At 44.2% G+C, this 27,925-nt stretch overlaps 5 protein-coding genes across 7 annotated transcripts; all 5 read right to left on the bottom strand.

Annotated features, from left to right (window-relative positions):
- Positions 1 to 143: 143 nt before the first annotated feature.
- Positions 144 to 2,127, bottom strand: mrps34 (mitochondrial ribosomal protein S34). Of its 2 annotated transcripts, none has more exons than XM_076136976.1 (4): positions 2,044 to 2,127; positions 1,121 to 1,507; positions 904 to 946; positions 144 to 637 (listed from the first exon to the last, which is right to left on the bottom strand). In XM_076136976.1, the coding sequence occupies exons 2-4, from the start codon at positions 1,436 to 1,438 to the stop codon at positions 345 to 347; spliced, it is 654 nt and encodes a 217-aa protein (XP_075993091.1). In that variant the 5' UTR covers positions 1,439 to 1,507; positions 2,044 to 2,127; the 3' UTR covers positions 144 to 344. The 2 variants fall into 2 exon arrangements, with proteins under 2 accessions (XP_075993091.1, XP_075993092.1); XM_076136977.1 differs by having other exon boundaries at positions 1,121 to 1,510; positions 2,044 to 2,111.
- A 264-nt stretch (positions 2,128 to 2,391) lies between these two features.
- spsb3a (splA/ryanodine receptor domain and SOCS box containing 3a) lies at positions 2,392 to 8,750 on the bottom strand. The gene is made up of 7 exons (XM_076136993.1): positions 8,475 to 8,750; positions 7,806 to 7,950; positions 7,504 to 7,681; positions 7,202 to 7,389; positions 7,013 to 7,115; positions 6,766 to 6,891; positions 2,392 to 6,634 (listed from the first exon to the last, which is right to left on the bottom strand). Exons 2-7 carry the CDS (start codon positions 7,929 to 7,931, stop codon positions 6,243 to 6,245), a joined length of 1,113 nt encoding a protein of 370 aa, XP_075993108.1. The 5' UTR covers positions 7,932 to 7,950; positions 8,475 to 8,750; the 3' UTR covers positions 2,392 to 6,242.
- Positions 8,751 to 8,992: 242 nt separating this feature from the next.
- Positions 8,993 to 13,260, bottom strand: atp6v0ca (ATPase H+ transporting V0 subunit ca). Its single transcript, XM_076137032.1, has 3 exons — positions 13,042 to 13,260; positions 10,596 to 10,779; positions 8,993 to 10,187 (listed from the first exon to the last, which is right to left on the bottom strand). Exons 1-3 carry the CDS (start codon positions 13,112 to 13,114, stop codon positions 9,983 to 9,985), a joined length of 462 nt encoding a protein of 153 aa, XP_075993147.1. The 5' UTR covers positions 13,115 to 13,260; the 3' UTR covers positions 8,993 to 9,982.
- A 1,972-nt stretch (positions 13,261 to 15,232) lies between these two features.
- ypel3 (yippee-like 3) lies at positions 15,233 to 19,771 on the bottom strand. The gene is made up of 5 exons (XM_076137044.1): positions 19,441 to 19,771; positions 18,180 to 18,298; positions 17,833 to 17,876; positions 17,050 to 17,158; positions 15,233 to 16,831 (listed from the first exon to the last, which is right to left on the bottom strand). The coding sequence occupies exons 2-5, from the start codon at positions 18,294 to 18,296 to the stop codon at positions 16,742 to 16,744; spliced, it is 360 nt and encodes a 119-aa protein (XP_075993159.1). The 5' UTR covers positions 18,297 to 18,298; positions 19,441 to 19,771; the 3' UTR covers positions 15,233 to 16,741.
- A 694-nt stretch (positions 19,772 to 20,465) lies between these two features.
- gdpd3a (glycerophosphodiester phosphodiesterase domain containing 3a) lies at positions 20,466 to 26,827 on the bottom strand. 2 transcript variants are annotated; one of them, XM_076137041.1, is made up of 11 exons: positions 26,525 to 26,827; positions 26,291 to 26,430; positions 25,609 to 25,651; positions 25,376 to 25,511; positions 25,186 to 25,231; positions 24,959 to 25,077; positions 24,784 to 24,873; positions 23,943 to 24,076; positions 23,084 to 23,143; positions 22,842 to 22,893; positions 20,466 to 21,323 (listed from the first exon to the last, which is right to left on the bottom strand). In XM_076137041.1, the coding sequence occupies exons 2-11, from the start codon at positions 26,427 to 26,429 to the stop codon at positions 21,195 to 21,197; spliced, it is 948 nt and encodes a 315-aa protein (XP_075993156.1). In that variant the 5' UTR covers position 26,430; positions 26,525 to 26,827; the 3' UTR covers positions 20,466 to 21,194. The 2 variants fall into 2 exon arrangements, with proteins under 2 accessions (XP_075993156.1, XP_075993155.1); XM_076137040.1 differs by lacking the exon at positions 26,525 to 26,827 and having other exon boundaries at positions 26,291 to 26,509.
- Between the last annotated feature and the right edge of the window lie 1,098 nt (positions 26,828 to 27,925).

Raw genomic sequence — 27,925 nt, 5'->3', positions numbered from 1 at the left:
GTATGAACTCGAGTGTGTGCCCATCCACTTTTTAAAGTTTTACCAGAAACAGAAAACGGATGTTAGTCTCTAGCTGATGATTAAAAGATGATTCAGCAGGATTGGCAGATTTACACAGACGCATCAAAACCCAATAACAGCGGTGACATGTCATCATAAATTTAATATGTACAGCATAACACAGACGACACAAACAGGCTTCATAGCAGGGAAATAACTTGACCCCAGTAGTTGAAAGGTCAGTCTGGAGTAGACTTGGCTACATAGATCGACACAAACAAGGTCCAACAACATCAATTATCAATAGATTAGTCACCCGTTGGCTCTCAGACTTGTGTTGTACATCACACGGGCGTCCCCTCTTTCATCTGCCTCTCTTGTTCTTGCTTGCGGAAATAGTCTTTGTTGAGCAGGACGTCCCTGGTCAAAGGTAAGATGGGCTCCTCCGTGGGCGCTCCTGCTTTGTGGCTTTTTGCCAGCAGCATGGCGCGGAGCAGCGGGGGGTAGTGGACGTAACGCACGGGCGGCTCAGGGAGCGGCTCAAAGTCCTTAAACTGCTGCTCCATGTGTTTGGGCACCAGACGCCAGTCGTGGTACATCACCTTGTCCACCTCTCGTGCCTCGCTCTCCTGTTTCCCTGTTGAACACATGATGCAAGGAGACAACCTGACATTGCAGTTTCTTCAGATTGGAATAATTATTGTTAAACATCATATATGCATTTTGATTTTTACGTTGTCATACTGTACATTCTCTTTTATGCACACTGACTGACTGACGCCCATGTTCTATAAAAAGGTAGCAATGTGCCGATAGAAGAGCAGCAGAAGCAAACCGCAATCTGATTTTGAAGATTAAAACACAATAAAAAGGCCAAACTAAGGCATTACTCAGGACTCTTACCTTTAAACGTGTGTACTCCCCACACTCGGCCATGATCCATGTTCTAAAGCACAGAAACACAAGGCAACATTTTAACTCACAGATCGCAGCCATGACAAACTCAACAAGCTCAAATCCTTTAAGAAGCAGCAACATCACAACATAACACAACAAGTTTAAGCTGTTACTTTGACAACGTGCAGACTCGAGAGACTTGACAGGATGTGGCCGCTCTCACCTCAGCTGTGTAGTCCACCTTGACCTTGGTGATCTGCCAGTAGCTGGGCTCAGGGTGATCCTCCACCCAGGACTTGCGGGTGAACATGCGGCCCATCCCGAAGAACCTCATGCTGGCCAGCAGGGAGAAGAGGCGGCTCTCCCTGCGCACGTCCGCCCAGGCCAGCACAGGCAGAGTCTTGCCCGTGTGAGGCCTCTTCATCGTCTCGTAGTCCAGGGCGTACTTCTGGGACTCTCGCGGCCTGGACTTCAGCTCTCGGTAGGCCCGGATCTTCTTGGCCATTTCGGCTATGAGGCGGAGTCGCTTCTTCTTCACCATGGCTGCAGCTCCTCCACCGTCTGTGCTGGAGATGAATCCACCCAGACAAGGCTGGGGTTGATCCTGATCCTGCTTGTTTACAGAGGAAACCAACTCATTAGGTACTGGATTATAAAATGTTTTCCACTCTGCCTTTCCCATCATTTAAAACTCATTTACCATCTAATCTAATGATCTGTATTCAAACAACAAACTATAATGTTCTTGACCCATAACCTCAATCTCACACCCAAACCCAGCAAAAGGCATAGAGACTCACACACAGAGGTAATAATGACACAATATCCCTGATGTTGGCGATATATAGTATAAAGACATAATGACAGTTTGTAACTGCAGCTGGAAATTGTGTCCATCAGTCAGCAGGAACGTAATTGGTACGCATCGTAGTAGATATCAACATATATTTCAATTTAACTTAAAATGCTTGAAATGTTAACGTTAATTTCAAGTCGCCGTTATACTTATTAAATTTAAAACGAGCCTGGTCGTTCGTAGCAAACAGCTTACGATAACAAAAGTACAAAAATAATGTTTTGGCTCAATCAAATTGCTTCGAAACGAACATTTCACAAATAACAAATAAAAATTACACACAAAAATACCTTATTTTCCTCCAAGAGTCGGACAGATCCAACTTGACCTCCACAAGGCACACTGTTTCCGTCGAGGAGGTCCGCCTGCGAAATATTCCGTGTAAAAGCGCTGCCAATGTACTTTGGTTCCGGCTCCATTAACTACTGGGTGACTGCTATTCTCACATCAGCCTCTTCCCGTGTAGAATAGCTGTCGTCTTATTATGATTATTGAAATGTAGGGAAAACAAATACCATTAAAATTAATATATATATTATTTATTTCTGTAAAGAGCTTTCTCAGAAATAAACTCCCAACATTGGTCCATATATATTAAAATCTGCCATGAGGAATAAATTCAATATCAAAACACCAGGTCCATCATCAGTAATCATTCGAACTTTATTATTTTTTCAGCTGAAAAGACCATGCTGATATACAGAAAAGGGCAGGTAAAGGGCTTCACTTACACTATTAATGTGAGAAGAAACACTTAAAAGTTCTCCTATGTACGGTAACAGTAAGAAAAAGTGCTTAGATGCATCACCATGAGAACAAACAATGTGAAAGGACACACAACAAAAATCATGTTAGGTAACACCTTCCTCCCTCTCCCCCTGACAGTTACATGACATATCTGGATGTCCTAATGGAACCTTGACACCACAAAGCTCCATCCATACAAAGCACCACTCATGGCCGGTGGTCCTCTGGTACCTTCACCACACGCCACCACGTCACATGTTTTCACAGGAAATGCTTGCATTATGTATAACCTTGCATAAGACCTCCCGTCTGTCTTCATCCCTCCAGACAAGGAGGACAGACGTGGCGTACCGTATAGCTGCCTGACCTTGGTCAAACAAAAGCACATTAATCATACTTAATGTTTCATTACTCACAATAGATCAACCAACACCAGACAAACACACCCAGAGTAATGCTTATACAGTGGGATGCGAAAGTTTGGGCAGCCTTGTTAATTTTCATGATATTCCTTTATAAATCATTGGTTGTTAGGATAAAAAAATCAGTTAAATACATCATATAGGAGACAAACACAGTGATATTTGAGCAGTGAAATTAAGTTTATAGGATTTACAGAAAGTGTGCAATAATTGTTTAAACAAAATAAGGCAGGTGCATAAATTTGGGCACTGTTGTCATTTTATTGATTTCAAAACCTTTAGAATTCATTATTGGAACTCAAAATTGGTTTGGTAAGCTCAGTGACCCTTGACCTCCATACACAGGTGAAACCAATTATGAGAAAGAGTATTTAAGGTTTAAGGTGTAAGGTTATTTAAGGCAATTGTAAGTTTCCCTCCTCTTTGAATCTTCTCTGAAGAGTAGCAACATGGGAGGCTCAAAACAACTCTCAAATGACCTGAAAACAAAGATTGTTCACCATCATGGTTTAGGGGAAGGATACAGAAAGCTTTCTCAGAGATTTCAGCTGTCTGTTTCCACAGTTAGGAACATATTGAGGAAATGGAAGACCACAGGCACAGTTCAAGTTAAGGCTCGAAGTGACAGACCAAATCTCGGATAAACAGAAGCGAAGAATGGTGAGAACAGTCAGAGTCAACCCACAGACCAGCACCAAAGACCTACAACATCATCTTGCTGCAGATGGAGTCATTGTGCATCGTTCAACTATTCGGCGCACTTTACACAAGGAGATGCTGTATGCGAGAGTGATGCAGAGGAAGCCTTTTCTCCGCCCACATCACAAACAGAGCCGCTTGAGGTATGCTAAAGCACATTTGGACAAGCCAGCTTCATTTTGGAATAAGAAAATTGAGTTATTTGGGCATAACAAGGGGCGTTATGCATGGAGGAAAAAGAACACAGCATTCCAAGAAAAACACCTGCTACCTAAAATTTGGTGGTGGTTCCATCATGCTGTGGGGCTGTGTGGCCAGTGCAGGGACTGGGAATCTTGTTAAAGTTGAGGGACGCATGGATTCCACTCAATATGAGCAGATTCTGGAGACCATCCCAGTCCCCAGACCTGAATATTATTGAAAATCTGTGGTGCGACTTAAAGAGAGCTGTCCATGCTCGGAAACCATCAAACCTGAATGAACTAGAGATGTTTTGTAAAGAAGAATGGTCCAAAATACCTTCAACCAGAATCCAGACTCTCATTAGCAGCTATAGGAAGCGTTTAGAGGCTGTTATTTCTGCAAAAGGAGGAGCTACTAAATATTGAGTTTTTATTATTTATTCATGCACCTGCTCAATTTTGTTTAAACAATTATTGCACACTTTCTGTAAATCCTATAAACTTCATTTCACTTCTCAAATATCACTGTGTTTGTCTCCTATATGATGTATTGAACTGAATTTTCTTATCCTAACAACCATTGATTTATAAAGGAAAATCACGAAAATTAACAAGGCTGCCCAAACTTTCGCATCCCACTGTAATTCCCATACTGTTACTAACTTATTATACAACAGTATATTAGCAAAAAAATGGTTATACTTTTAATAAAACTGTCATCATCTGTTGTGAGTTGAAGTTCGCAACAGATGATTTACTGGATTATGAAAATGTGTCTTATTTACATGAAATATCTGACCCAAGTCCCATAATCTGATCCCATCACTTAATACTGAACCAAGTGAATGATAGTAGACGACTTATGAGGGACACAAAAAATAATCCATAAAGACAGTAAGAAAATGTGTTCATGGCTCATTATCTAATATTGGATCAATCCAGAGAAACATTTTTTTAAGGTTTTAAAAAGATGACAGCAGTGAGAGAGTTAAAAATAAAATTAAATCCGTCTCATTTAGACATATTCCTACCATGGCAAGACTTAAATTTGTCACACATCATAATATAGCGTTTACAACATTTGGAAAATACTTTCTAGTATAGATGATTAGTGAAGAGACTTTTAAAAGCCGGTAGCAGATTAAATACTCAACAAAGCTTAAAACCGTGTGAGGTCTACTCACGGTTTTGCTGTTAGTGTCACAAAACATTTTTTTCCCTCCAACGACATTGTAGAATACAAAACAACACCCTGATAAGCAGGCTGTAGTGTGTGGATCGTTTGAGGATGATCCCTCAAAAGTGATTGGAAACGTTTCCATTGAAGAGGGAAACTTAGCTGCAAAGTGCTCTGGGGGGTTTCTTAAAGGAGCATTCCAACACATTAGAAACGCACTTGTTTGCCGTCAAACTGGCAGAAGGTGAAAATCGGTTTCATCTCTTTGTGTTCAGCAGCTTTGTGACTGATTTCAGCCAAACTTAAAAGCAAAGACTGGAAGGTTTTTCAACATGGACATATTTACTCTGTGTCTCGTTAGTGTGTGTACATTACATTACCATCATTTGGCAGAGGGGGGAGCAATTGAGGGTTTGGTGCCTTGCTCAGGGCCACCTCGGCAGGGGCTCGAGCCGGCGACCCTCCGGTTCCCAAGCGGAAGCACTACCCACTGAGCCACTGCCTCCCTCAATTAGTGTATACATATATATATATAAAGTGGAATGTGTCCATCTTGAGATCGACTACCACTAAAACAGCAAACAAGCACGACTCCCCAAAGTTCTAAATTTCAGTGGCAAACAGCAAGAATAAAGTCCTACAGCATGTTAGTTTGTCTCAATGTTCCACTGACACACTTGCTTTGGCGACCTAAGTGATAATTGCAGCCGTGAGGACAGATGACGCATTGAGAGGCAAGAGGACAACATTAACATTATCTGCATACAAGATGAGAACAAATGAAATTCTGGAAACCCAGACTCCAGGTCCTTTTTGCATATATACCATAATTCACAGGGCGGTCATCACACCGCAGCGTGGCACTCTACACTCTTCACTCTACACTCTACACTCTGTCTTCTATCTCCAGCGATGATGGCAGGTGATCAGTTACAAACTATGCTGGCCTACAAAGTAACACCACATTCTTTTCACTTATCATTGAAGCTGAACTAGATGCAGAGTGTGCGACGAGTGTCATCGTGTGCGTGTTTAGAGGATCAGAGTTAAAATGTGCGTGTGTGTATGTGTGTGTGTGTGTGTCATAATAGCGGCTGTCACAGTTCTACCTACTGTTCCCTCTGTATGTTATTTTCTTTACTATTGGCTGCCATTTGTTTTAGGGGAACGTGTGAGGCAGGGAGGTAAACACTAGATTAGATGCCTTAGGGCTGGTGGATGTTTAGCTGTGTTAAACAGGAGGTAGGACACAAACCGTCCAGTCACGTCCAGCGACATCTTTTCCTTTGGCAGGCCTCCGGGTAAGAGGTGCAACCTTCAGAGTCGCTCTCTGAAGAGGACGGTCCAGCCGAGGGTGAAACGGCCAAGACCGACGGCTGCCCGGACCCCTCTGGAGTTTCCTCTGTCGCGCCGCCACTCAGACTGAGCACCCAGCCCAGCTTGTTGTGTAACAGCTGGCGGAGGCCCGGAGGCAGCGGCAGCACGCCCAGGGTATCTATGCAGTCGGGCAGCAGCTGGCGCAGGCGGGCGCAGCACAGGTAGAGCAGAGAGGTGGGAGCAGAGCAGCACCTGATCACCTTCATGCTGCTCTTGGCTGCTGTGGAACAGGCCATCGGGAAAACCCTCTTATTCTGCAACTCTGTGGCAGCCACACCTGGATGAAGGAACACAAATCAATCATTGTCCCGTGTAACAGATGTAATGTCACATTCTGTCTTTCCACGTAGAAGGATTTGACTCATCCAGTGTCCGTGCTCGGCTCATCTCTGCTCTTGCAGTACCAACCTATGCATTTGCGATTCTTGAAGACAGTAAGCGTGCCGTGCCAGGTGTCCAGGTGCAATCCGATGATGGATCCCTGCCCGAACCGGGAAGAGAAGTTCATCTTGTCTCCTTTGTGATGCAACAATCCTGCAGAAAGGAACAAAACAAACGCCCATCGTTTCCAACTACAACAATAACATCTGTACAAACTATTACTAGAACCTCAGGAGTAGCTTACAACTAAAAGCTAATCTTGCTTGAGTCTTACCAGTATAGGAAAGCCCCCAGCTGTCTGCATCTTTTCCCAGCAGGCTGCAGAACGTATGTTTGAATTTGTCCAGGCTGACGTCATGAGTGCCAATGCCGACCATCTACGCAGAAACATGTGACACGTCTTCAAACAAACTGACTTAAAACAATAACAGCTGGTCAGCATAAGGGCTAGCTAGAGCTTTACCATGTCTGTTCCATACACGGGGGAAGTCATCTTGATCTCCCAGAAGTGCTGCCCTTCAGCCAGCTCTTTGGAGCCGCGGATGGCCGCCGTCCCACAGCTGTAGTCGGTGTGGAAGTTCACTTTGCGATTGTCGCAGCTCAGTAGCGTTGCTGTGGACTTGCTGCTGGCGTCCCAAACCCAGTCAAACTCTAGAATATCAGAAATGACGCAAGTGATGACAAACAATTGACATCACTTACCCCGTGACATGTAAACCGGGTACCTGTTATTTCAGTTATCTTGTATGTGGCGTTGTCTCCTACCTTGGTCGTCCTCTCCACAGTGGCAGTCTTTCACTTGGTGGAAGCCTCGCATGCGGGGAAAGCTGCTGTCCGCCTGAGAGTCACAGCTGCAGTAGGACTCTCCGGTGACGGGCACGGCGCTGGGGACCGGAGAGACCACCTCCTCTGGGATATCATCCTCAGAGTCTGACTCACTGTACTTTTAGAAGCCAGAAAGCAGAAAGAAAGAAAGAGCACATTAAAATCTCAGCCTCACAGTGACTTTAAACAAACAAACCTTAAGGTCAGAAGAGAGTCTGAGCCGTTCAGTGTTGACACCTTACCTCCAGGCGCTCATAGCCCCATTCTTCACTTTCAGTCGCCAACACCAGCGCCCGAGCATCAGCGTCTCGCCGTATTCCGCCCCAAACGTACCGCCACGCCCGGCTGTTCCTGCTTCGCCTGGACATGGCAGAAACACAATTGGGCCTGGAGAAGAAACTGACAGTCAGTCCAGAATCTGAACAAAAACACCAGTGTGTGTGAAAAAGAGAGAGAGAGAGAGAGAGATTCTCCGACAATACACTGCTCACTTGTGAACTGTATGTGTGTGTATACATATATATTTATATATATATATAGAAATATAGAGACACAAAACTGAAGTTCATACCTTCTTACTACCAAACACATTGTGAGGGAATGTTGACAACTCCAATAATCTCTAAAGTTGCTTCCTTGTGTACAAATCCTACACATCTCTACAGCCTGCGCTAACAGTAGCTAGCGCGTTAGCAGGTGATCCATTTCTAATAGGCTATAACAAGGTCAGCGGTGTTGCATTATACGTAAACTGACAGCTACATGTGTGAATAAACTCTAACTTTGTCTTTCAATAGTCGGGAGGCGTATTAGCTGAGATGCTAAAGCCGTAGCCTGCAGAAAAGCAACATCGCGTTAGGTGGTTAGCTCAGCTAGCTCGGTTAGCCCCGTGCTGTTGGCAGTAACCTTACCTGCGTGTCGGTCAGAACCAGCATCCACGGACAAACACGGAGCGATACGTGGATTTGCAAACCAGCAGATCGAATCCCGCAACAGTTGATAACACGGGCGGCTAAACGGCTCAACAAAGCTTCCTTTTAGCGTGACCCACTCCCATTATAGAGCGTATACAATAACACGCAGTCTGACAGCCGGAGCTTTCACTCGAGGGGACACGTGACGCGCGCGCGGCTGCGGTCCAAAACATCCTTCATTTCTGTCAACGAACATAAGAGAGAGAGAGAGAACATGTTCCTGCCGTGCGCTATGACGTCATGATATAGACTAACTCTGGCTATGCCGTCATGATATAGTCTAACTCTGGCTTTGAGTCATTTCAAAGGGTTTATTTCAACAAAAACATTCATATATGGTATAAATAGCTATAGTTATAGTAAGTAATGCTTAAGAGTTCCGTGTGTGTGCGTTGTGTTGAACATCTGAATCCAATTGGGACTCCCTGCTGGTAAGAAGACATAACACAATGATGTTCTGGAGGAGGTTGAGTTTTATTTGGAAATCTGACAGGCATGGCTGAACAGTGAGCTCACCTTAAACAAAAATAAATACAGCAGCACTACAAGGTAAACAATACTAGTGTTTCATAATGTCAAACACAAATACACTTGCACGCACTCAGGTCACACACGCACACACACACACTCACGCAAACACACGCATGCACACACACACTTTTAACCCTATGTCAACATGTGGACATCCTCCATTTATAATCACACCACATCCAGAGGAATTCCAAGTACTTGGAACAAATACCAACAGTGCAATTTCTATATACTATAGACAGATAATTTATATATTTATATGTATATAGAGTATTCAATAAACAGTATCCCATTTAGACAATTTTAGTAACTCAGTGACAAAATCTCCATAGCTTTCCATAAATAGTTAAATAAATAATTTAATAAAAATGTCTCAACAATTGCTCACCATTGTGACGTGGAAACGGTCCCCAAAAAAGAACACAACATGTGCACGATTCTTAAACAGTCTCAAACTGAGAATCAAAAAACTACAAACGGCTGTAACAAAATGTGAAAAACAAATACTCGGTAAAAGGGCTGAGGGGTAAACGTTGATACTCACATTCACAGCACGGATGGAATACTACGGTTACGAGGGAATGAGGACTCTGGACCACTGTACAGGTTAAGATCAGACGACAGGCAGACTGTCCACACATCATCCCACAACATCCAACACATTTCCATGCCCGTTCAGCACACACACACACACACACACACACACACACAGGACCTGACACGACTGGATGGCTTGAAACGATATGGAGAGATCACATCTACTGAAGACAAAGAGCTTTCATGGACCACCAACACACTTCAGTCACCATCCCATCCTGTCAGCCCCACAGGGTGTAATGGAATTAGGTGAAAGTCTCCTATTTGTTCTTGCTGCTCTGATGTGGAATGAATGAGAATGGCGCTGATGCGGACACTTATTTTGTAGACAGGATGAGGGCCACGATGAGGCCGTAGAGCCCCAGCACCTCGGCGAAGATCAGGATCAGGATCATCCCCACAAAAAGCCGGGGCTGCTGGGCGGTGCCTCTCACGCCGGCGTCGCCCACGATACCGATGGCGAAGCCGGCCGCCAGACCGCTCAGGCCCACGCTCAGACCGGCGCCGAGATGCAGGAAGCTCCTGTTAGACACAGAGCCACAGAGAATCATTGGCCAATCATTGTCGAGTCCTCCGTTTATGTCACCGTTTGTCTTCTTTGTGGCGCCACGGAGGAACAGCTGTAACCACGGGGATAACAAATACTCCCCCAAGTATGTGCAATGGAGGACGTTGCAATCTCAGACAACGCAAGCAGAATAACAGCAAAACACTAAACTTAACTTTCACCCATTTATATTGATTGCAATGTTGACTTAAAGAGGAAGATACACTCATAGCTCACTGTGTCATGGTGACTGAACTGCCTCAGCAATAACAGCAGGTGTTGGAAATGAGTAATTTGTCAACAGTCCTTCAGGCTCCACCCAGCGTGGGCGATCGCTGTATTTGAATGCCCTAATGGAGCAGCAATCAAACCTCTCCACTTACTTGTAAAGCGTCACTCTCTCAGAAATGTTGTTGGCTATCAGCACGGCCACCACCAGCCCGTAGATGGCGATGATACCGGCCATGACCACAGGGATGATGGACTTCATGATGAGCTCTGGCCGCATCACAGACATGGCGGCGATGCCTGTGCCGCTCTTTGCAGTTCCGTACGCCGCTCCTAACGCTGGGAGAGAAGAAACAGAGATCACCGCTCAGTTCATCTGGTGACCTCGCTCTGACTTCTTCACATGCAAATACATCCTGAAAATCCAATCAATCCTGGGAACTGGCTGGGACATGAACAAAGTGTTCGTTAAAGCAATATGCAGAAAATACTTGATTCTAATTTTGGAAAGTTTTGCAGCCCCATGTTGGAGTTTTCACATTAAACTTGACCGATACATTTGTTAGGGCTGCAGTGTGATTCATGCAGCTCAGCCCCGACCATATGCTTGGAGACCACGGGTGGTGTGTGTGTGTGTATGTGTGTCTGTGCCTTTGTAGTCGCAAAGATGCAATTAGTTATATAAATGGGGGAAAGGAACAACACATTTACTTTCCAGAGAAGATTTGTAAGGAGGAATTCTGCGTCTGTCAAGAAAATTTCCACACAATTCTTAACAGGGATAACGGCACACACACACACTGGAAACCAGCCAGGACCAAAGGCATGTGTGCCCCTAACGTGTCTGACGTCACATCCCACAGCTTAATTCTGAGCCCTGACAATAACATATCATGCTAATCTGTAAACAGATAATGACAGCGCGTGTTAATGCGAGGGTTAAGTCTCATATTAGGATCAGATCTGTCAAAATAGGCAGGTGTGAACGCAATCCACACCGCCAGGACACAATCACGCCTACAAGTTCCATCCATCCGCCAGCCGTGGAGCGTGACATATGACTGAACACGCAAGACAGCGTTTCTAATGATCAAAAAGATGAATTACAATCTTCTACAGAGCAGAGAGGGAGGAGGACGGGCTGGCTGGCAGCATCTAGATTTGGAGGACACATGCTGATGCTGATGGTTCTGTCATCGGATGTCATTGTCCAGATAGCAGCATACTGAGATTGAAGGTTAATGTAAAGTGTAATTAAGGATTACATCAATACAAGAGCAGAAGGAGCTGTCCATGTTGGGAGACATGCTTTAGCCATAAACTGTAACCAACTGTGCCGACCTAAGAGCCTTTAAGACTTCAGAAGGCTTCAAGGGCTTTCAGAGTCCACCTTCAGCTGTTCCCTTGCTGAGGACCAGAAAGGTTCACTTATTTTGTACCACAAAGTAGCTAAGTCACAAAACTATGTGCACACCAACTTTTTTTCGCAGTGCCACCACCGAGTAATGATGTCACGGTAAAATAATGAAGTGCGTGTTTATCTTCTGCAGCAGCACTGGATTGTTGCCTGAATGTGGCCTTAGGTGTAAATCTGAAAACGTCTTGAGCCAGCAACCAGATGGAAGTGTGCATGTAGGCAATATAATGCAATCTCTCTTTAACTAAATTAATACGTGTTACTATGTTTATCATTCTGGGAGGCAAAGTGAAAAGTCTACTGGGTGAGAGGTTTCTGTGTTCACTACAACACTTCCCGTCTGTGCATCTGCAAGGATACTACAGACGCCTGTGATGAGGGAGGATACTGTTACACTTACAATACAGGAAGGCCAGTCTGTGTCCAGCCTGACACGTTTAACAAAAACAATCAAAAAACAGATGATGAGTCAGTAATTCGTTCCATGGCGACACTCCAGAGTGTGTGAACTGTTCCATATTTAAATTGTAGTGTGTCCTTGAGTTGTGTCAAAGACATGTATAAGCTTAGTTAATCATTTGTATTCAAAATATCTGAAATAATCCAATGTAAATAGGTCTTTAAAGGGGGGATTGTGCCCATAATGTCCCGTGTGATGTATAGAAGTATAAGGTTCTCCATTCAAACCAGCGTTGGACCCTGAAGGGGCCTGACCGGAGCATCTGCCACCTCAACCAGGCTCTGCGTCACTACAAGCGGCTGCAGAAATAGCATCAAGACGCGATACTGTTAGAGCGATCAAAGCTGGCACACGGTGGGCCCGGATGTGGCTTTCATCTGGCCATGGTGGCTCACAGTAACGACGGGCCGGTGAGCATCAGCAGCCCCGTGTCGGCGGAGCCCCGTCCCCGCCTCTGCTCCCCGGATCCCATGCAGGTGTGACAGTCGTGCCCGATTCAGCTCACACACACACACACACACACACACACACACACAGACAGGCGCGCGCCGTTTCACAAGAATACACCCATTGTCGAATCGGTAATTGGAATTCAAGATTTATGCTTTTGAAATGAAGTCGGAACCGTCGTTAAACGCAAGGGAGAAGCTTTGAAGATGGCGAGCGAATGAATGAATGAATGAATGAATGAATGAATGAATGAAGTGCAGGCTGGTGTAGTTACCGCTGAAGACCATGGCCGCAGAGGCTCCCATCACCGCGAAGAAAGGCGAGTACTCGGGGCTCTCCTCAGTCATGTTCGCTGTGTTTCCTGGACGCTGGAGCTAATGGAGCTTGGCTGGCTACAGAGCAGATGATTCTTCTCCGAGTTTCCCCGCCGTCAGATCTTGACAGGTCCGAACACCGAGAGGAGGAGGCAGCAGCAGCAGCAGGACCGGTGCAGAAGAGGAAAATGGCGAAACGGAAAAAGTCACGTGATCTATACCATCCTTGGAAGGGTCAATGTGCGTGGACGGAGGGGTGCAACAAAACACGCACGACACCCACGCTGTCTTCTTCGTCGCAACGTTAAATATAATGTATGAATTGTTTTGATCCTGGGATGATTTTATATATGCGCCGCACTGTGCTGAAGCGTCGAACCAACGCACAATAAAACCATTTTGCACCGTTATGTTTGTGGTATGTTCTGCTGCAAGTCCAGTCTGCAGCTGAACCGCTAGCAGTCGCTGCGCTCCGGCTGAGTAATTATGGAGCGTCAAGATGTCAAGAAGATCAACCGTGAACGCGTTTTTGTTTAATTATACATCGGTAAACAAACAGAGGCGATGGATATTGCGATGTCATTGAGAAAGACCCCCATTCAAGTAAACAAGCAAACGGAGAGGAAAAATACACACCGGGGCCATCTGTCAACAACGTGACAGCATGTGACAGCTACGAGGACCATTTACTGAGAATACACCTCAGAATTTCATTCAATTGTACTTTTAACACTAGTTGGTCTCTCCAAATGTACATTTCCCTCACCGTATCCCCGATTTGTGCTGGGAAATCTGTATGTCTCAACTGTATGTCTTTTTTTAATGAAATATAATAGTGAAAGTGATGATTTATACCCCTCTGGTTCATCTGATGGGTATTTTAGCGCCCCTAGTGGCAGAGAGAATATCGTCCAAATGAGTGGGGAAGGTCTGTCTCCATCCCCATGGACCAAGACTTTCCTAGGATGCTTGCTGAATTGATAAAATGCAAGTTTTAAACTGAAATTACTTAGACTACGTTGGCCGGATCACTCCTTGGAACCCAAATACTCAAATTCATTGAGAAACCCAACTCATCACAAAGAGCAGTATCATCCCTCATACCCATTGGTTAGTTAATCTTGTCATGGTAGAATCATTATGCAGCAAATTATATTCAATCAGTTGACTTTGATGATCAGAAGGCCATTATTCATCTATTTTACCATCTTCTAATTTTTCACAGTTGGACACTCACTAAGACTTAAATAGCTGAATGCCATGACCTCATACTCCACTGGATGTGTGTACATAATAGATTTTCCAATATTTAAAAGTGAAACCATGATCAGACTTCAGTCGTATTCCCACGACTGTCAGCAGCCTCTATACTTCCCCTGCTGTAAAAATGAAAGAATGATGAAAGAGCTGTTAGTTCTTGTTATAACTTGATCATGTGACATGTAACTGCTCTGAGCACAATCACACCTTATATACTGTCAGACTGTGGTTACATGATTTATTACGTTTCAGTAAGCAGTATGATTACAATGCCTTGCTGTTTGAATCTCGTGTCCTGTTACACAACGTTTTAATTAATCCCAGATCTTGAATTTACATTTTTAGAAAAGTCAAGACATTTGGTGAACAATATACAGTACACTAGTTAGTTGTCACGTGTTAAGAGGCATTGCAGGATATGCCATGTGTTGCCTTTTTTAAATCCAAGACTTTTATCCAGAATCAGCCCCCTTTCCTGTCTTCCTGATGTTACTGTGGTTTCCTGGTGGTTGGTTACCTTGGCACCCAGATGAGATCCTGCCTCTTCATCCATAGCCACTTACTGCCTTTTTCATTAGGCCAATACACAGCAAAAACAAACATTTAATTATCTGTACTATGACAGGCTTTTCACTTGGGTTAACAATGTTTACAGCGCCATCTACTGGACAATCTGGGTACTTAATATATTTGAAGTTTTGATAAACTGACTATCCTTCGTCCTTGTCTGGTTAAAAAGCACAAAAATACGAAATTGCTCACAACTGATCAAGGGTTTTTCTATACATGTAGCAGAGAAATTACTTTGCTAATTAAGTATATTAATAATAGCAGAACGCATGTCCAAGTTAAGACTTCAGATTAGAGATCCAAAATCAAATCACAGTGAACTTCAGATGTTTACCATTGTATTTTATTATGAGAGGTAAGGTTAAAATAAAACACTTTAATGAAAGAAGCAGACTTTAAAAAAAACACCATAAATATGCTACATAAATCTAATCACACATTGCTCTAACATGACTGAGTAAATGTATGTGTAAAGGCTGCTCAGTATTGGGATAAACTGTACATACACACACACACACAGAGGATGAATCTCATCAGCAATAGGTAAAACATCTCAACTGTGCAGCAGAAACTCTAAATGTGAACCCCAGACAAAATGCTCAACACCAGCCTGTGACATTTCAGGACACACCGCATACACACAAACTCATACTCCAACTGAACACACACACACTAAAAAATACAAGTTACCAGCACTGAATGAAATGTAATGTATGGTGTCAGAATAAATCCTGTCTTTATGAAGCTTATAATATTCCATTTTAGTTGACGGGCTGAGAGAGACTCCGATTCAACTCGGTGACGATTTTAGAGGTCACAGGTTAGCGGTGGAATGACACTGCAGAAGAGGCGGAGCTTATTTTCAACCCCACTAATGCACATATGTAATTGGGGCTCAAACGTTGTGGTACAAAAAGCCTTAGATCCAACACCTCTCTGACATAATTGGCAGAAACGGAGCGTTATAACCGCCATAAAGAGGATTTACTGCTGGGCTCTGAAGTTCAATTGCATCGGATTGCACTGAAGTAACCTGATGAAACCGGTAGCTCAGGACATACTTGCAATTAAAATACACTCAAACTCATGATTTATAAATCTCGCAAAAAATATTTTGTATGCTTTGACGTTAACCCGATTTAACATCCTGATTGCCTTTGGAAGTCAACGATGACCGATGTCGCTGTACAATAAAAATGCAAACATGATTCATAGACGATAAAAAGACACAAAAAAAAAAAAGCCAACCACTTGATTTCACCAGAAGCATGAGCTCGCATCACTGGCAAACAATCTTTTCCATGAGTTACGTAAACCTAATATTTTACTCAGTTTGGGCCATTGGTGATAAATGTACATGTGCACCTTCAACTCAAATAAGGCTAAACTAAAAATCTGCCTTGGAGAAAGTCCATTGTTTTGGACATTTAAAAACGTGTGCTGGTCTCCGTCGCACAGAGCCGGACCATATTGGGGGATGTCGATAAGGGCGGCACCACTCAAACAACACTCGTAAAAACCCAACACGCACACACGCGCCGGTGTGTCTGCGTCTCCACGTCTCTCACACTCAAACCCTACACTCATTCACTCCATGTCCCAGAACGACTAACAATTGAGAGCGAAAAAGCGGCAAAGGAGCCGTTGCAGTTGCCAGAAAAACACGAAGAACATAAAAAGATAAGGCATCACATGCTATTCTTGGCAAAGTTGTACGCAAGTGGAAGGGTGGCACAGCGATGGTTCGTACGCAGGATGAGGAAGCTACACTGGAACCCTTTAGAGGCTGAAGGGACGCCACGTTTGACAGAGTCATGAAGAAAACGTCCCTCAGTCCCAGCCGTTGTCCTTTATCATGTGAGACAGCTCGATGATGTACTTCCCCTCCTTGTACTTCTGACTGAGTTCAAAGGCTTGTTCCTTCAGAGAGAGAGAAACACACAAGGGTGTTTAATTTACTAAACTCTGCAACGCTCAAGTTAGAAACCTTAAGGTAGTTTTTAAGCTCACAAAATGAGCAATGATATATTCATTTTTCTCATGTCCTTATCAAGGTTTCATCACAACCGCAACAGTCTGGCAGTGTGTGTGTGTGTGTGTGTGTGTGTGTGCTGACAGGTACAGCTGTGCACGCTTACATATTTCCAGCCCAGAGTGGTGTGACAGTTTTCACAATAGATGTCAGCCACAGCATGGAGTCCTGTGAGCAGCAGCCTCTCCTCTGCAGGGCCACAGCCCACATTCACCCTGAAACCACCAGTGACATCATCAGACACACAGCTTCCGTCTGATTTCAGTGAGTGCTTTACAATAACATTATGACTTATATAGAACATGAGGAGCCCAGTGGGTCCAAACCTGCAGCTAGATACTTGACTTGTTGTTCATGAAAGCTCTTCTATTTTGATCTAATGATGTAGAAACAATGTCTTTTCATAAGCTTACTAAACAGATCAATGGGGGTTTAGTTTTGTAGAGGCATCGATGACATCACATTTAACTAAATTACATTTGACTGGGAGGCCTTGATCTAACAGCCAGAGTATTCCTGACCTATAAACCCAGCAGGAGGGCCAATGGAGAATCAATCTAATTATCTGTTGACAAACATGAGTAATACTGGGAATTTCTTTTCGCAGAAGAAGTTCTTTCCCTTCCCCAGAAAGCACTTGAAACCACGGAAACATCTTATCTAATCTTACGCGATATGCTGCAGTCTAATCTTAGGCATTAGATCTGCAGGAAAGCCTCTCTGATCAAAAGAAACAATTATAACACCGGCTTCATATGGAGAGAAATGTTGGGAGGTTTGCTCAGTGAAGTGGATCCTAATGAGCTGTGACCTTTGTGCTGCCTCTACTGGAGTTATGAACTGGAGTTAAAAGCGTTATTATGAGGTGGAACTTCAAAGAGATACTCACACAGAGTTGAAGAGGTAGGCTCGGCCCTGACTTCCCTGGAAAGACTGGAAAGAGGATGATAAGCAAAGAGAAGATCAGCATACTGTAGATGTGCCGGCTTGACTCAGGGATCGCAAACAAACAAACGGAGCATGACACACTCTGCAAATAATCCTATAAAATACAGATATTGCTGACTTAAAAACATCATTTTTCTATAGTTTGTTCTGTATAGTGGAGTGTATGGAGTATCTCTCAGGACACTAACACGACTGTGGGCCTTTAGTCTTCGTCAGGTGGTGGACTGCCACAACGGTCATGTCCACCCACACCAGCTGATCTAGCACATACAGCTGTGGCACACTGACCTTGGAGATAAGTTCATCGTGGTTGGCCAGATGGGCGCGGCAGTGGACGCAGCTGTAACGACGGTGGCAGGAGTCCAGGTAAGCCTGGAATGTCTTGGCCTTTGTCAGCTTCACCATGTCTGAAGACGAAGAGGCAGGCAGAGATGCAGTTCAGTGTCGGCAGTTCATAAATGAGTAGATCAACATTGCGCAAGTTTGTTGTCTGAAGTAAGAACAGAGAATTTGTTAAAGGGTAAACTATCGTAAAAAAAAGAGGCAGATTCTCTCCTGATCCTGACTAAAAACCTACTTATTGTCATTATACTTTGATTGTGATAAACAGGAAGTTTAGTTTAGGCTTAGATACTTTGGGTTGAGCTTAGCCTTAGTTGGTCAGTGGCACTTTCTCTTTCCATTTTATATAATTCCCAATCTCTACTTCAAATCTCTCCAGCTCTCTCACCACCTCAGAGGCTGCTCGACCCCTAACGCTGCCAGGGTCCAATCCTGCCACGCTGACCCCCAAACTAACTGACTGGAATGTTACTCCTGGATCAGAACTTCTGTGTTGCTTCCATTTACACTCGACTCTCCTGATGTGTTCATATATACTCTCACAGGCTATCTTTCATGATCGGGACTCTGGATGTTATTTTACTTCTGCTTCTGTATAATTACATTTCTCCTCTGTAATCTGGGAATCTCTCTTTGAATTTCCGCTCCCAAACATTCTCCCTTTTCCCAAATACTTTCAGCATTTTCAGAGTTTTCCCCGTCTTCCTGCAGAGCTTTGGGATTCTCTGGAACCACTTTGTTATTGTGGGCCTGTGCGGCCCTTTGCAGACATATTAAGCGATACTGATCTATACAAGTAAACTTGACTTGCAATACACATAATTAGTGTGCGACTGAACTCTGCCAAACAGGTTCGGGCACTGTGTTGACAAACTCTTCAGTTCCTGGTTCCTGCAGTGTATAAAGCTGCAGCACAAGCAGTCATTTCTCCTTTAGAGATCGTATAAGGGCAGTTCAATAACACAAAGTAAAGCCCTGACAGCCTTTACTGACACATGTACACGCACACGCAGCGTGGCAGCGGCTAACAAAGGACCCACAGCCCCGGTGCCTCCATCAGCTGCTGCGGGCTATCGGCCACCATCTGACCTAGCTTGCGTGATACCTCGTTAGCAGCTGCGTGCTACCTCCGCACTGCCACGACAGGCAGCTCGGCTAGCAGCGGCGGGTCGGGGGGGAGACATTCTCCAGCGTGGAGTCCACTCACCTAAAAACCTCCAACGGGACTCTTCAAAGTCTCCGCAGCGGGGCTGAAGTGACCGTCTGAGCGTGTTCGTGACCAGCGGCTGGACTCGGACCACCACCACGCTGTCTGTCGGCTAAAACAATGAAGACGCTAAAAACAAAGAGACAACGCGGCGATTGGTCGCAGTTTTACCCGCTCTCTTTGTTTGTGCAGATAAAATACGAGTCTCGTGTTTAGTTTCTCCGTTAAAAGCGGAACCGGGGGTTGGAGGCTGCTGGCACGCCGTCAGCTGGAGCTCTGCGCCGCGCGGATGGAGGAGAAAGCGCTTTGTTTATCAAAACACACACACACACACAGGAGGAGGAAGTCTGAGACGCGTCAGTGACTGCAAAACAAATCGCCGTTGACCAATAGGAGCCGCGGATTGACGTTCAGGATGTGGGTCAACCAATCAGATTCACTTAACGCGCGTGTCTTTTTATGGCTATCAGGAGCGATTGTGATTGGTGCTGCGCTCATACTTGTATAAACACAGTTTTTCGGACTGTAAGGAAAGTTTGTTGAATGTTTGGCTTCTATGACGTCAAGGCCTTGGCCCGCGGGTGCTCGTGTGTTGGTTTCTTGGTTCATTTGCATGTCTGGCCTGAGGATGTGTGTGTTTGTGTTCTTCTATAACACGTGCTGTGTGATCACAAGAGGCCTCCGTGTCTCTGCTGGATCACTGGGACTCCCAACTTCAGACTTCCAACTTCTGAATTGATCCACCTAAATACTATTAGCTCGCAGCCAACCAGGTCAGAAAAATACAGTCATTGTTCCACCGGGCAGTGCAGTTGATTATTATCACAGCAATGCGGCTGGACTTTGACCATGGCCTAGAAAATGGCAGCATGTGATGCAGGTGAGGGTTCCTGGACATATAAAGCCTTTGTTTACACCTGCATGCAGCACAAGACTGTATTAAAGACACATCAGACCCGTTACTGCATTTACAGCTGTATTTTTGAATGAACTCCATTGCAAACATGTACATTGTCTCCTCTTTATTTTTATTTACATGCCTAATTCAGTTATTTTCATTCTAGTATAATATATAACAACAAATAACATAGTGAAATCAAGGGAACTGTCCCAGATTATTAGATTCTTTAGTCCAGTACTTTTTCAAACCAATCGAATGTCAGGAATTAACATTAGACACAAAACAATCTCACGTTTACCTTCTTATCACTAAGCCTGTGATAGCTAGAGGGGAGTGTAGTCACATGGTCCAACTGGTAAAACATTCACCCAAGCACGGAGAGATTTGTTGCTGAAAACAATCTATGTCTATTCCTTCAGCGACAAGGAGTGTCTGTCATCTATTGTGAAAGAACATTGCAGAAGTCAATCCTAGAACTGAGCTGATTGCAGAACACAGCACCCACTGATTTAATTAACACTGATTATACATCAAGACTAATGAGGTGATTGTTTAGTTGTGTTCCTACTGCATGGTGTTTACGCACATTTCAGCTGATTTGCACAAGTTCTATTTTTAAACATGATCTTCACACACCAATAGAGTGCCTGCATGACACTAAAATGTGACCGAGCAGGTTTCCTTTATGCTGTAGCAGCTGTTGTTGTGTTACCTGTCAGATGACCTCACAGGCTGTCAGATGTAGACTTTATAAATGCATAGAGAGTCACAGTCATCATATTACTGTCTGGTAATATAATATAATAGTTTTTCTGAGGTTTTCCTAAGAATCGTCGTTGGATGTGTACGGAGATCAGTCGTGACTTCTGCGTCTGGACAGGTAGCTCGACAGAAGAGATGGATAATCACTCATCACCCCTGTGGCTCCTGCATCAAACGCCGCCTTTATGTCCTCGTCCTTATTGCACACAAACAAATGCACCTGCAATCACACGTATCAAAACATCATCATCTTGAATTTCTCTTTCACAAAAACACATGTATTTATTCTTTGAATCTTTATTCTACACCCCTGGCCCCACATTTGGTATCCATGGGAACGTCAGGAGCTCCAATAGGAACGGGTGCACAGTTTAAGATGAGTTTATCCCAAATCTGGTATCATCGTGACATTTTCTTAGGCACTACCTTAGAATATTGTTTGCAAACGACGTAAGGTCTCTATAGCAACGGACAACAATAGGACATAAATTGTTTTCATGCTCAATCTATTCAGTGACCACTCATGCCTAAACGATGGTGGTGATGTCATCCTGGGATGCATTACTCACATCAGGACAGGGAATGCATCACACACACACACACACACACACACACACACACACACACACACACACACACACACACACACACACACACACACACACACACACACACACACACACACACACACACACACACACACACACACACACACACACACACACACACACACACACACACACCTCCTGTATGCGCTATTAGAAGTAATGCATTCTGTGGCCGATCCCTGGTAAAATGAACAATCATTAGCAGAATGAGCCTTTTTCTTCTTTTACAACCTTGACTACATCAGAAAGTGAAGTATTCAGAAGAGAGATGGACATCAGGAAAACGAATACTGATAATTGTAGCTGTGAAGAAGAAGAAGGGTCACATTCAACAAGAGACAAGTTTGAAAACCAGTTAAGTGTGATGAGCAGCAAATTTGCTCTTGTTTTGAAATGAAATTCCACCCCACATTCCTACTATTTTCTAGTTAATCATCACCGCCGCATTTCATAAACCTCCCACTTAGTCTTCAAAGATGCCTGTGATGTTGTGTTTCTGTGAAGTTTATCTAGCAGAACTGAAGATTAAACCGTTCAGTCATATCTCAAACCTAATGTTTTCATTTGCAGAAAAAGTTGTTGGTATGCAGTTGATAGAGAGATAAAGGCAGAGATAGAGGGAACTTTAAGTGGTGGCTTTAGAGTGGAGTGGCGGGTGGAGTGGTGTGTGTGTGTGTGTGTGTGTTTGAGATTAGTTACATTTTTCTGTTCAGAACCTGCACTGGGGAAAAACTCCTCACACAAAGGAAAGGACCTGGAGCTAACCGCTAAAGCACTGTCCCTTCCTACAATCTGAATTGATCAAATCTGGCTCCATGCTGGACTGACTCACATTCTATCTACTGGCAAAACTGGAAATTTCAGCTATACTGACTGTACTTCCTGTTAAGTCTGTCAGATCTTTAAGAACTCCCTTCTATGACCTGGAGCTTCAAGCTTACACCCTTTCTAAGGAACTGAGTTGTAACGCATGACTTTGATGTCAGATGAAGAGAGGCTCAGTCTTGCTTCATACTTCTGACTTTTGTTTGTTCATAGATTTAGAGAACCTGATGACAAAGGGATGGTTTTAATTTGGCACGTGACCAAGCACAGATGAGTACTGCACATTTATCAGCACAGATTCATACCTGAATTCCACGAGCTGCGAGGTGTCTGAAAAGACTCTTCCTCATCGTCACTCTGAAATAAAAGCACATGTAAAGAAAATGTATGCTTCAGCAAAACACGCAGGGAAACATTGTTTCAAACCAAATCTGTTACAGGTGCGTTCAGGTTTGCTTCACACATTTATCAGCTGACACCTTAGCAAAAACATATTTGAATCTAAATGATGTATTTTTGGGGGAAATTCCTAAACCACTCCACTCACTTTTGTAACAAAGAGACAACCAGGTCGTTCCTCAGGATGCCATTCTCAGGAATGAATGTCCTTCACCACATGGAGAGAGAGAGAGAGAGAGAGAGAGAGAGAGAGAGAGAGAGAGAGAGAGAGAGAGAGAGAGAGAGAGAGAGAGAGAGAGAGAGAGACACAACAGAAAGGTTTGAAATAAAAACATTTCACTTCACGAAACAAGATAAGGGAAAGTAAGCAAAGAAGATTTAGTATATAATAACAATAATAACCTACATTCACAGTAACAATGTGAAAAATGAGAGCAAGCTTGGTGCTAAATGAGTTCATGGACGACACCCAGCGAGATCATAGAGTCTGAGATTCTTCTGGAACTTGTTATGTAGAATCACATGAATGCAGTAGTAGATGTGAAAAAACATCTTTAATATATTACAGTTCTTGCTCAAGTCCATATCTAGCAGGCTCAGAAATGATCAATCAACCTTTGTACATAAACAGGACACGGACATAAACCAAAGGTCAACGTGTGCTGCAGACAAAAGGGAGATGAAGTGAGATGCTCTCCATTTTCATCAAAGAACAAATCAATTTACCTCATCGTACTTTTGGTTTGTGAAACAGAAAAGAATGCACACACACACACACACATGCTCTCACAAACACGTGCATCCATACCTAGTCTGTCAGATCTTGAAGAACTTATTTCTATGATCTGGAGCTTCAAGCTTAAACCCTTTGTAAGGACCTGTGTTGTAACGCATGACTTTGATGTGAGATGAAGAGAGGCTCAGTCCTGCTTCATACTTCTGACTCTTGCAGCTGCGGAGAAGCTGTGAATTTTTGTGTTCTGACTTTTGTCTGTTTATAGATTTACCTGTTGATGATGCGTGGCAGGTAGAACTGCAGTAAGCTTTCTCCAAGTGGCACAAAGGGCAGCAGGCCGCTGTAGAAGAGAAGGAGAAGCAGCACACCGCGTCCCACTGTGAAGCTGTAAGGCATGGAGCTGTTCTACGAGGAGGCAGACGCAGAGAGACACACACACACACCCACCCACGCACGCACACACACACACACACACACACACACTGAAGGAAATGCTTAAACTGTAGAACTGCATAGAGAAAAGGCTATTCATCAAATGTTTGTCCTTCATTTCACATTGATGAATCGATTCACTGAATAGCTGCATATTGTTATAATAAAATACAAATAAAATACAAACTAATCGCCTACACTTACACACACTTTCACTTCAGTCAGAACCAATGTGACGCTGTAATTGAATTGCACCATTGTTCTACACACCGCAGGGGGAGAAGCATACAGAAGAGCACCCGTGGATGTTTCATGTGACTCCTGTCGTCATGGCGATCTCCTCACTGATCAGTTTAGATTCGGTACATCTTTACAGATTAGATTGTCTCACTGGATCGGGGCTCAGTTGCTGTGTTCTACATCTTCCTGAATAGTTCATTCCTTTTTTAGTCTCTTCATCTACGGCTCCTATCGCACACCTGGCTGCTTGGGGGAAAACTGCTGAGGTGGGGAGTTTTTGTCTGCTTGTTGTGGGTCATGAAGCCATGATAAGTGGGTCTGTAAAGCCCTGTGAGACTGTGTGTGCGATATTGGGCTGTAGAGATGAAGCTCAGCTGAAACTTGAGTTGGGATTAAAATGCCGTTCATGTAGTTTTGTCTCCCCCAAGTGGTTCCTGTACCATTCTGCGGCAATTCTCCATGATCCTGGAGTCCACTGAGGCCCAGACAGTGACGTCCTCCCTGCTGTAGCGTCTCACCAGGTCAGACACCTAACAGACGACACAGAACTGATGAAGTATGATGGTGAATCACTACGACATTGTTGGCAGGTTGTTGACATTGTTGCGTCTGTACCTTTTCTATAAGCAGGCCGTTATTCTCTTTGATCTCAACGCTGATCGGTATCCTGGGAAACATCCTGAACAAATCCTCCAGCAGAGCAAACTTCCTGTCTGAGCCTGTGCTGAAGTGGCCTGGAGGAGGAGAGGGTGAAAATGAAGGACACACACACACACACACACACACAATGCTGCCCATCCTACAGAGCTGCTTCTCCATGAAATGCCAGGATGAAAACACACCTGCATAAAATGTCACCTCCAGCCTCTCCTTATACAACGGCAACTCCTGAAAGAGTTCAAGGTTCAAGATTCAGATGACGTGTACCAATGGTGCTCAGTACAAACACACAAACTTAATTCCTGGACACAAAGTGATTCTGATGAGCTCGGTCGTCACAGGCTGACCTCGTGACCTTCGACCTCCTCTAACCTTCAGCCTGAGTGAGGAGACGGTGAGGTCATGGCCGGTCTCCCTCTGCAGGTTCTCGTCGTGCGATACCACTACGTACCCGTCTTGGGTCAGGTGACAGTCCAGCTCGAACATCTCGGTGCCTTGCTCCAAGGCACTACGGACACGAGGCAGGGAGAGTTTGTGAAATCTGTTTCAGCAGATTTATAGAAGAATAGAAAGGCTGGAAGGTTTTCTCAGCGCTTGTTACTCACTGTGTGAACGCCTCCACGGTGCTTTCTATCCTCTCTCCACATCCTGGGGACAAACAGAACCATCAGAGGTGACGGACAGCAGAGGAGCCCCCAACACACACACACACACATACACTCCATGTTCAATTTACGGCCCTGCGGTCACAGGTTGACCTTTTTCCTGAGAATAGTCAAGTCAAGTTAAGACAAGTCAAGTCCTCACTCACTGCACGGTGGGAGAAAACAAACGGCACCACAACTGGAGATGATCAAACATAGGAGGTTTTACTATTAAATTAGATTCTAATTAAAAATGACAGAGAACCTGTTTGGCTTAAAATGATCAGTGCCTGTGTACTTCCTTGGAATGTGTTAAAGTGACACATTCTCTCCATCAATCTGTCAGTAAGCTGGATGTCTGAGCTTGCGGATTACGTTTACTTTACTATCTTCAGTAATGAGTAAAAAAGTACTACATGGAAGTAAAAGTTGATGAATGAATGAAAGCTACAGTAAATCATCACAAGTCTGCAGCTATACATGCTAGTAAGGAGTTAAAAAACAGTCAAACTGATAGTCGGGAGGTTTCTTACAACCTGGCAACCCATAGATAAGCCCCTACACCCTTTAGTTATAGCTTATAAAACCTCTATAAGTAGACAGCCATCTATCTATGACAGTGTGATGGCTGTGGGTCTCTTACCTCCTCTGTGGGAGATGTGTGTGCAGTAGAAGGCGGTGCGCTTCTTCCTGTGGAGGATCTGTGGGTTCCTGAGCAGGTACACCGAGGTGATCGCGTAGCCTCCAAGAGCCGGGAGGATAAAATACAGGAAACTGCTCATTCTTTCCAAACACAAGCAAAAAGACATCCAGTAAGCGCACCTGCACGGCCTGACTGAGACTGACTGAGACTGACTGAGACTCCCTGCAAACCAACCTGTGAGCAGAGTCAAACAGGAGTGTCCTTGTTCAACACGAGATAGTGAACTTGATCTTCAACAAACCCTCTTTGTGCTTCTTACGACAAGTGCACACATCTGAAAGACAAACCTGACAAAAGTCTGCCTCGACACCCACAAGAACACACCTGACAAACTGGTAAGACGGGAGGAATGTCCAGTGTGTGTGTGTGTCTCTGCCTCTGCCTCACCTGAAACCCCCAGAGCTGTAAATTCAGTTAATGAAGCACCAGCTCACAACCAAGAGTTCACCTCCCTCTCTCTCTCGCTCCAAGCCTCTCCCCTCCCTGTAGCAATGCAATTTCACTGTAATGAAGTACTTTTGTTCAGCCTGGATACCACAGCTTTGTGTATATGTGTGTGTGTGTGTGTGTGTGTGTGTGTACCGGGGCACTGCATAATGTTTCCCATTACCGTTCAATGATTTGTCTCATTTGAGTGAGAGTGTTTGAGCTTATGGGTGCATTTATTATCAGTTCATATTTAGTATCATTCAATCATTTCAGCCTCCAATTGTGCAACTGTAGCAGGAGTGAACAAGGTGGGAGTGTGTTTGTCCAAGGATGGATGCTGGCAAGTCACAAAGACAAAAACATGAACACAACTAAAGTCTACAGGCACACGTGAGCCTCTGCATGCACACACACACACACATACATACATTTCATTTCTGTACACACAGCAGAGTCAGCAGAGTCGTTTGCTGTATTGTTTGGTTTCTATAGCAAAGGTGGAATGTGGCAAACAGCAGTGTGACAGAGAGGCCAGAGAAATCCATTCACACACTGTAATGTGGCTTTTCAGCATTTATTCTTTTGACATACAGATCTCAATCACTTTTAAAGTCGTGTTGTAATTTTCACATCCCTGTTTCCAGGTTCTTAGCCTACATTGACTTTCGAGGGGCGGGTGGGGGGGGGGGGGGGGGGAGGGGTCTGTGTTGCAGCACGTCTTGGACGAAGGTAAACTAGAAAAGCTGCAGAACAGGAAAAGCAGAATATTATGTGAGGATGTGCTAACAGCTTACTTTGAAACATTTACTTGTATCTTTGTTTGTCTTTCTGTCCCTCAGCATGCAGCGCGCAACGGGAGAAAGTAATTCACAAAACACTAAGAGACACAAGGAGGAAAGGGAAGGTGTTCTCTGACTGTATACCTCCGCCAAGGCCCACAATCCTCCATCTATGGCTCCATCTCCGACTTATGCAAACCACTTGGGAGAGATCACGTTGAGATGTGCACTGTTTGAATCATCGGTTATATTTTCCTCTCTGGTTTTGGGAGGAAAAACAGCCAGAAATGTGGAAAAATGTCGATCAAGCAAAAACGTGACCCCAGGCTGAGTGACAGCTACTGAACCATCACACGCTAGACTTTCC

The sequence above is a fragment of the Genypterus blacodes genome, unplaced genomic scaffold (genome assembly GCF_046128005.1).
Source record: "Genypterus blacodes isolate CSIRO-AG114 ecotype Tasmania unplaced genomic scaffold, CSIRO-AGI_Gbla_v1 ptg000291l_1, whole genome shotgun sequence".
In the NCBI taxonomy this organism is placed as follows: Eukaryota; Metazoa; Chordata; class Actinopteri; order Ophidiiformes; family Ophidiidae; genus Genypterus; species Genypterus blacodes.
Note: the sequence above shows the minus strand (reverse complement) of the source record. Positions and strands in the feature narration are given on the sequence as shown.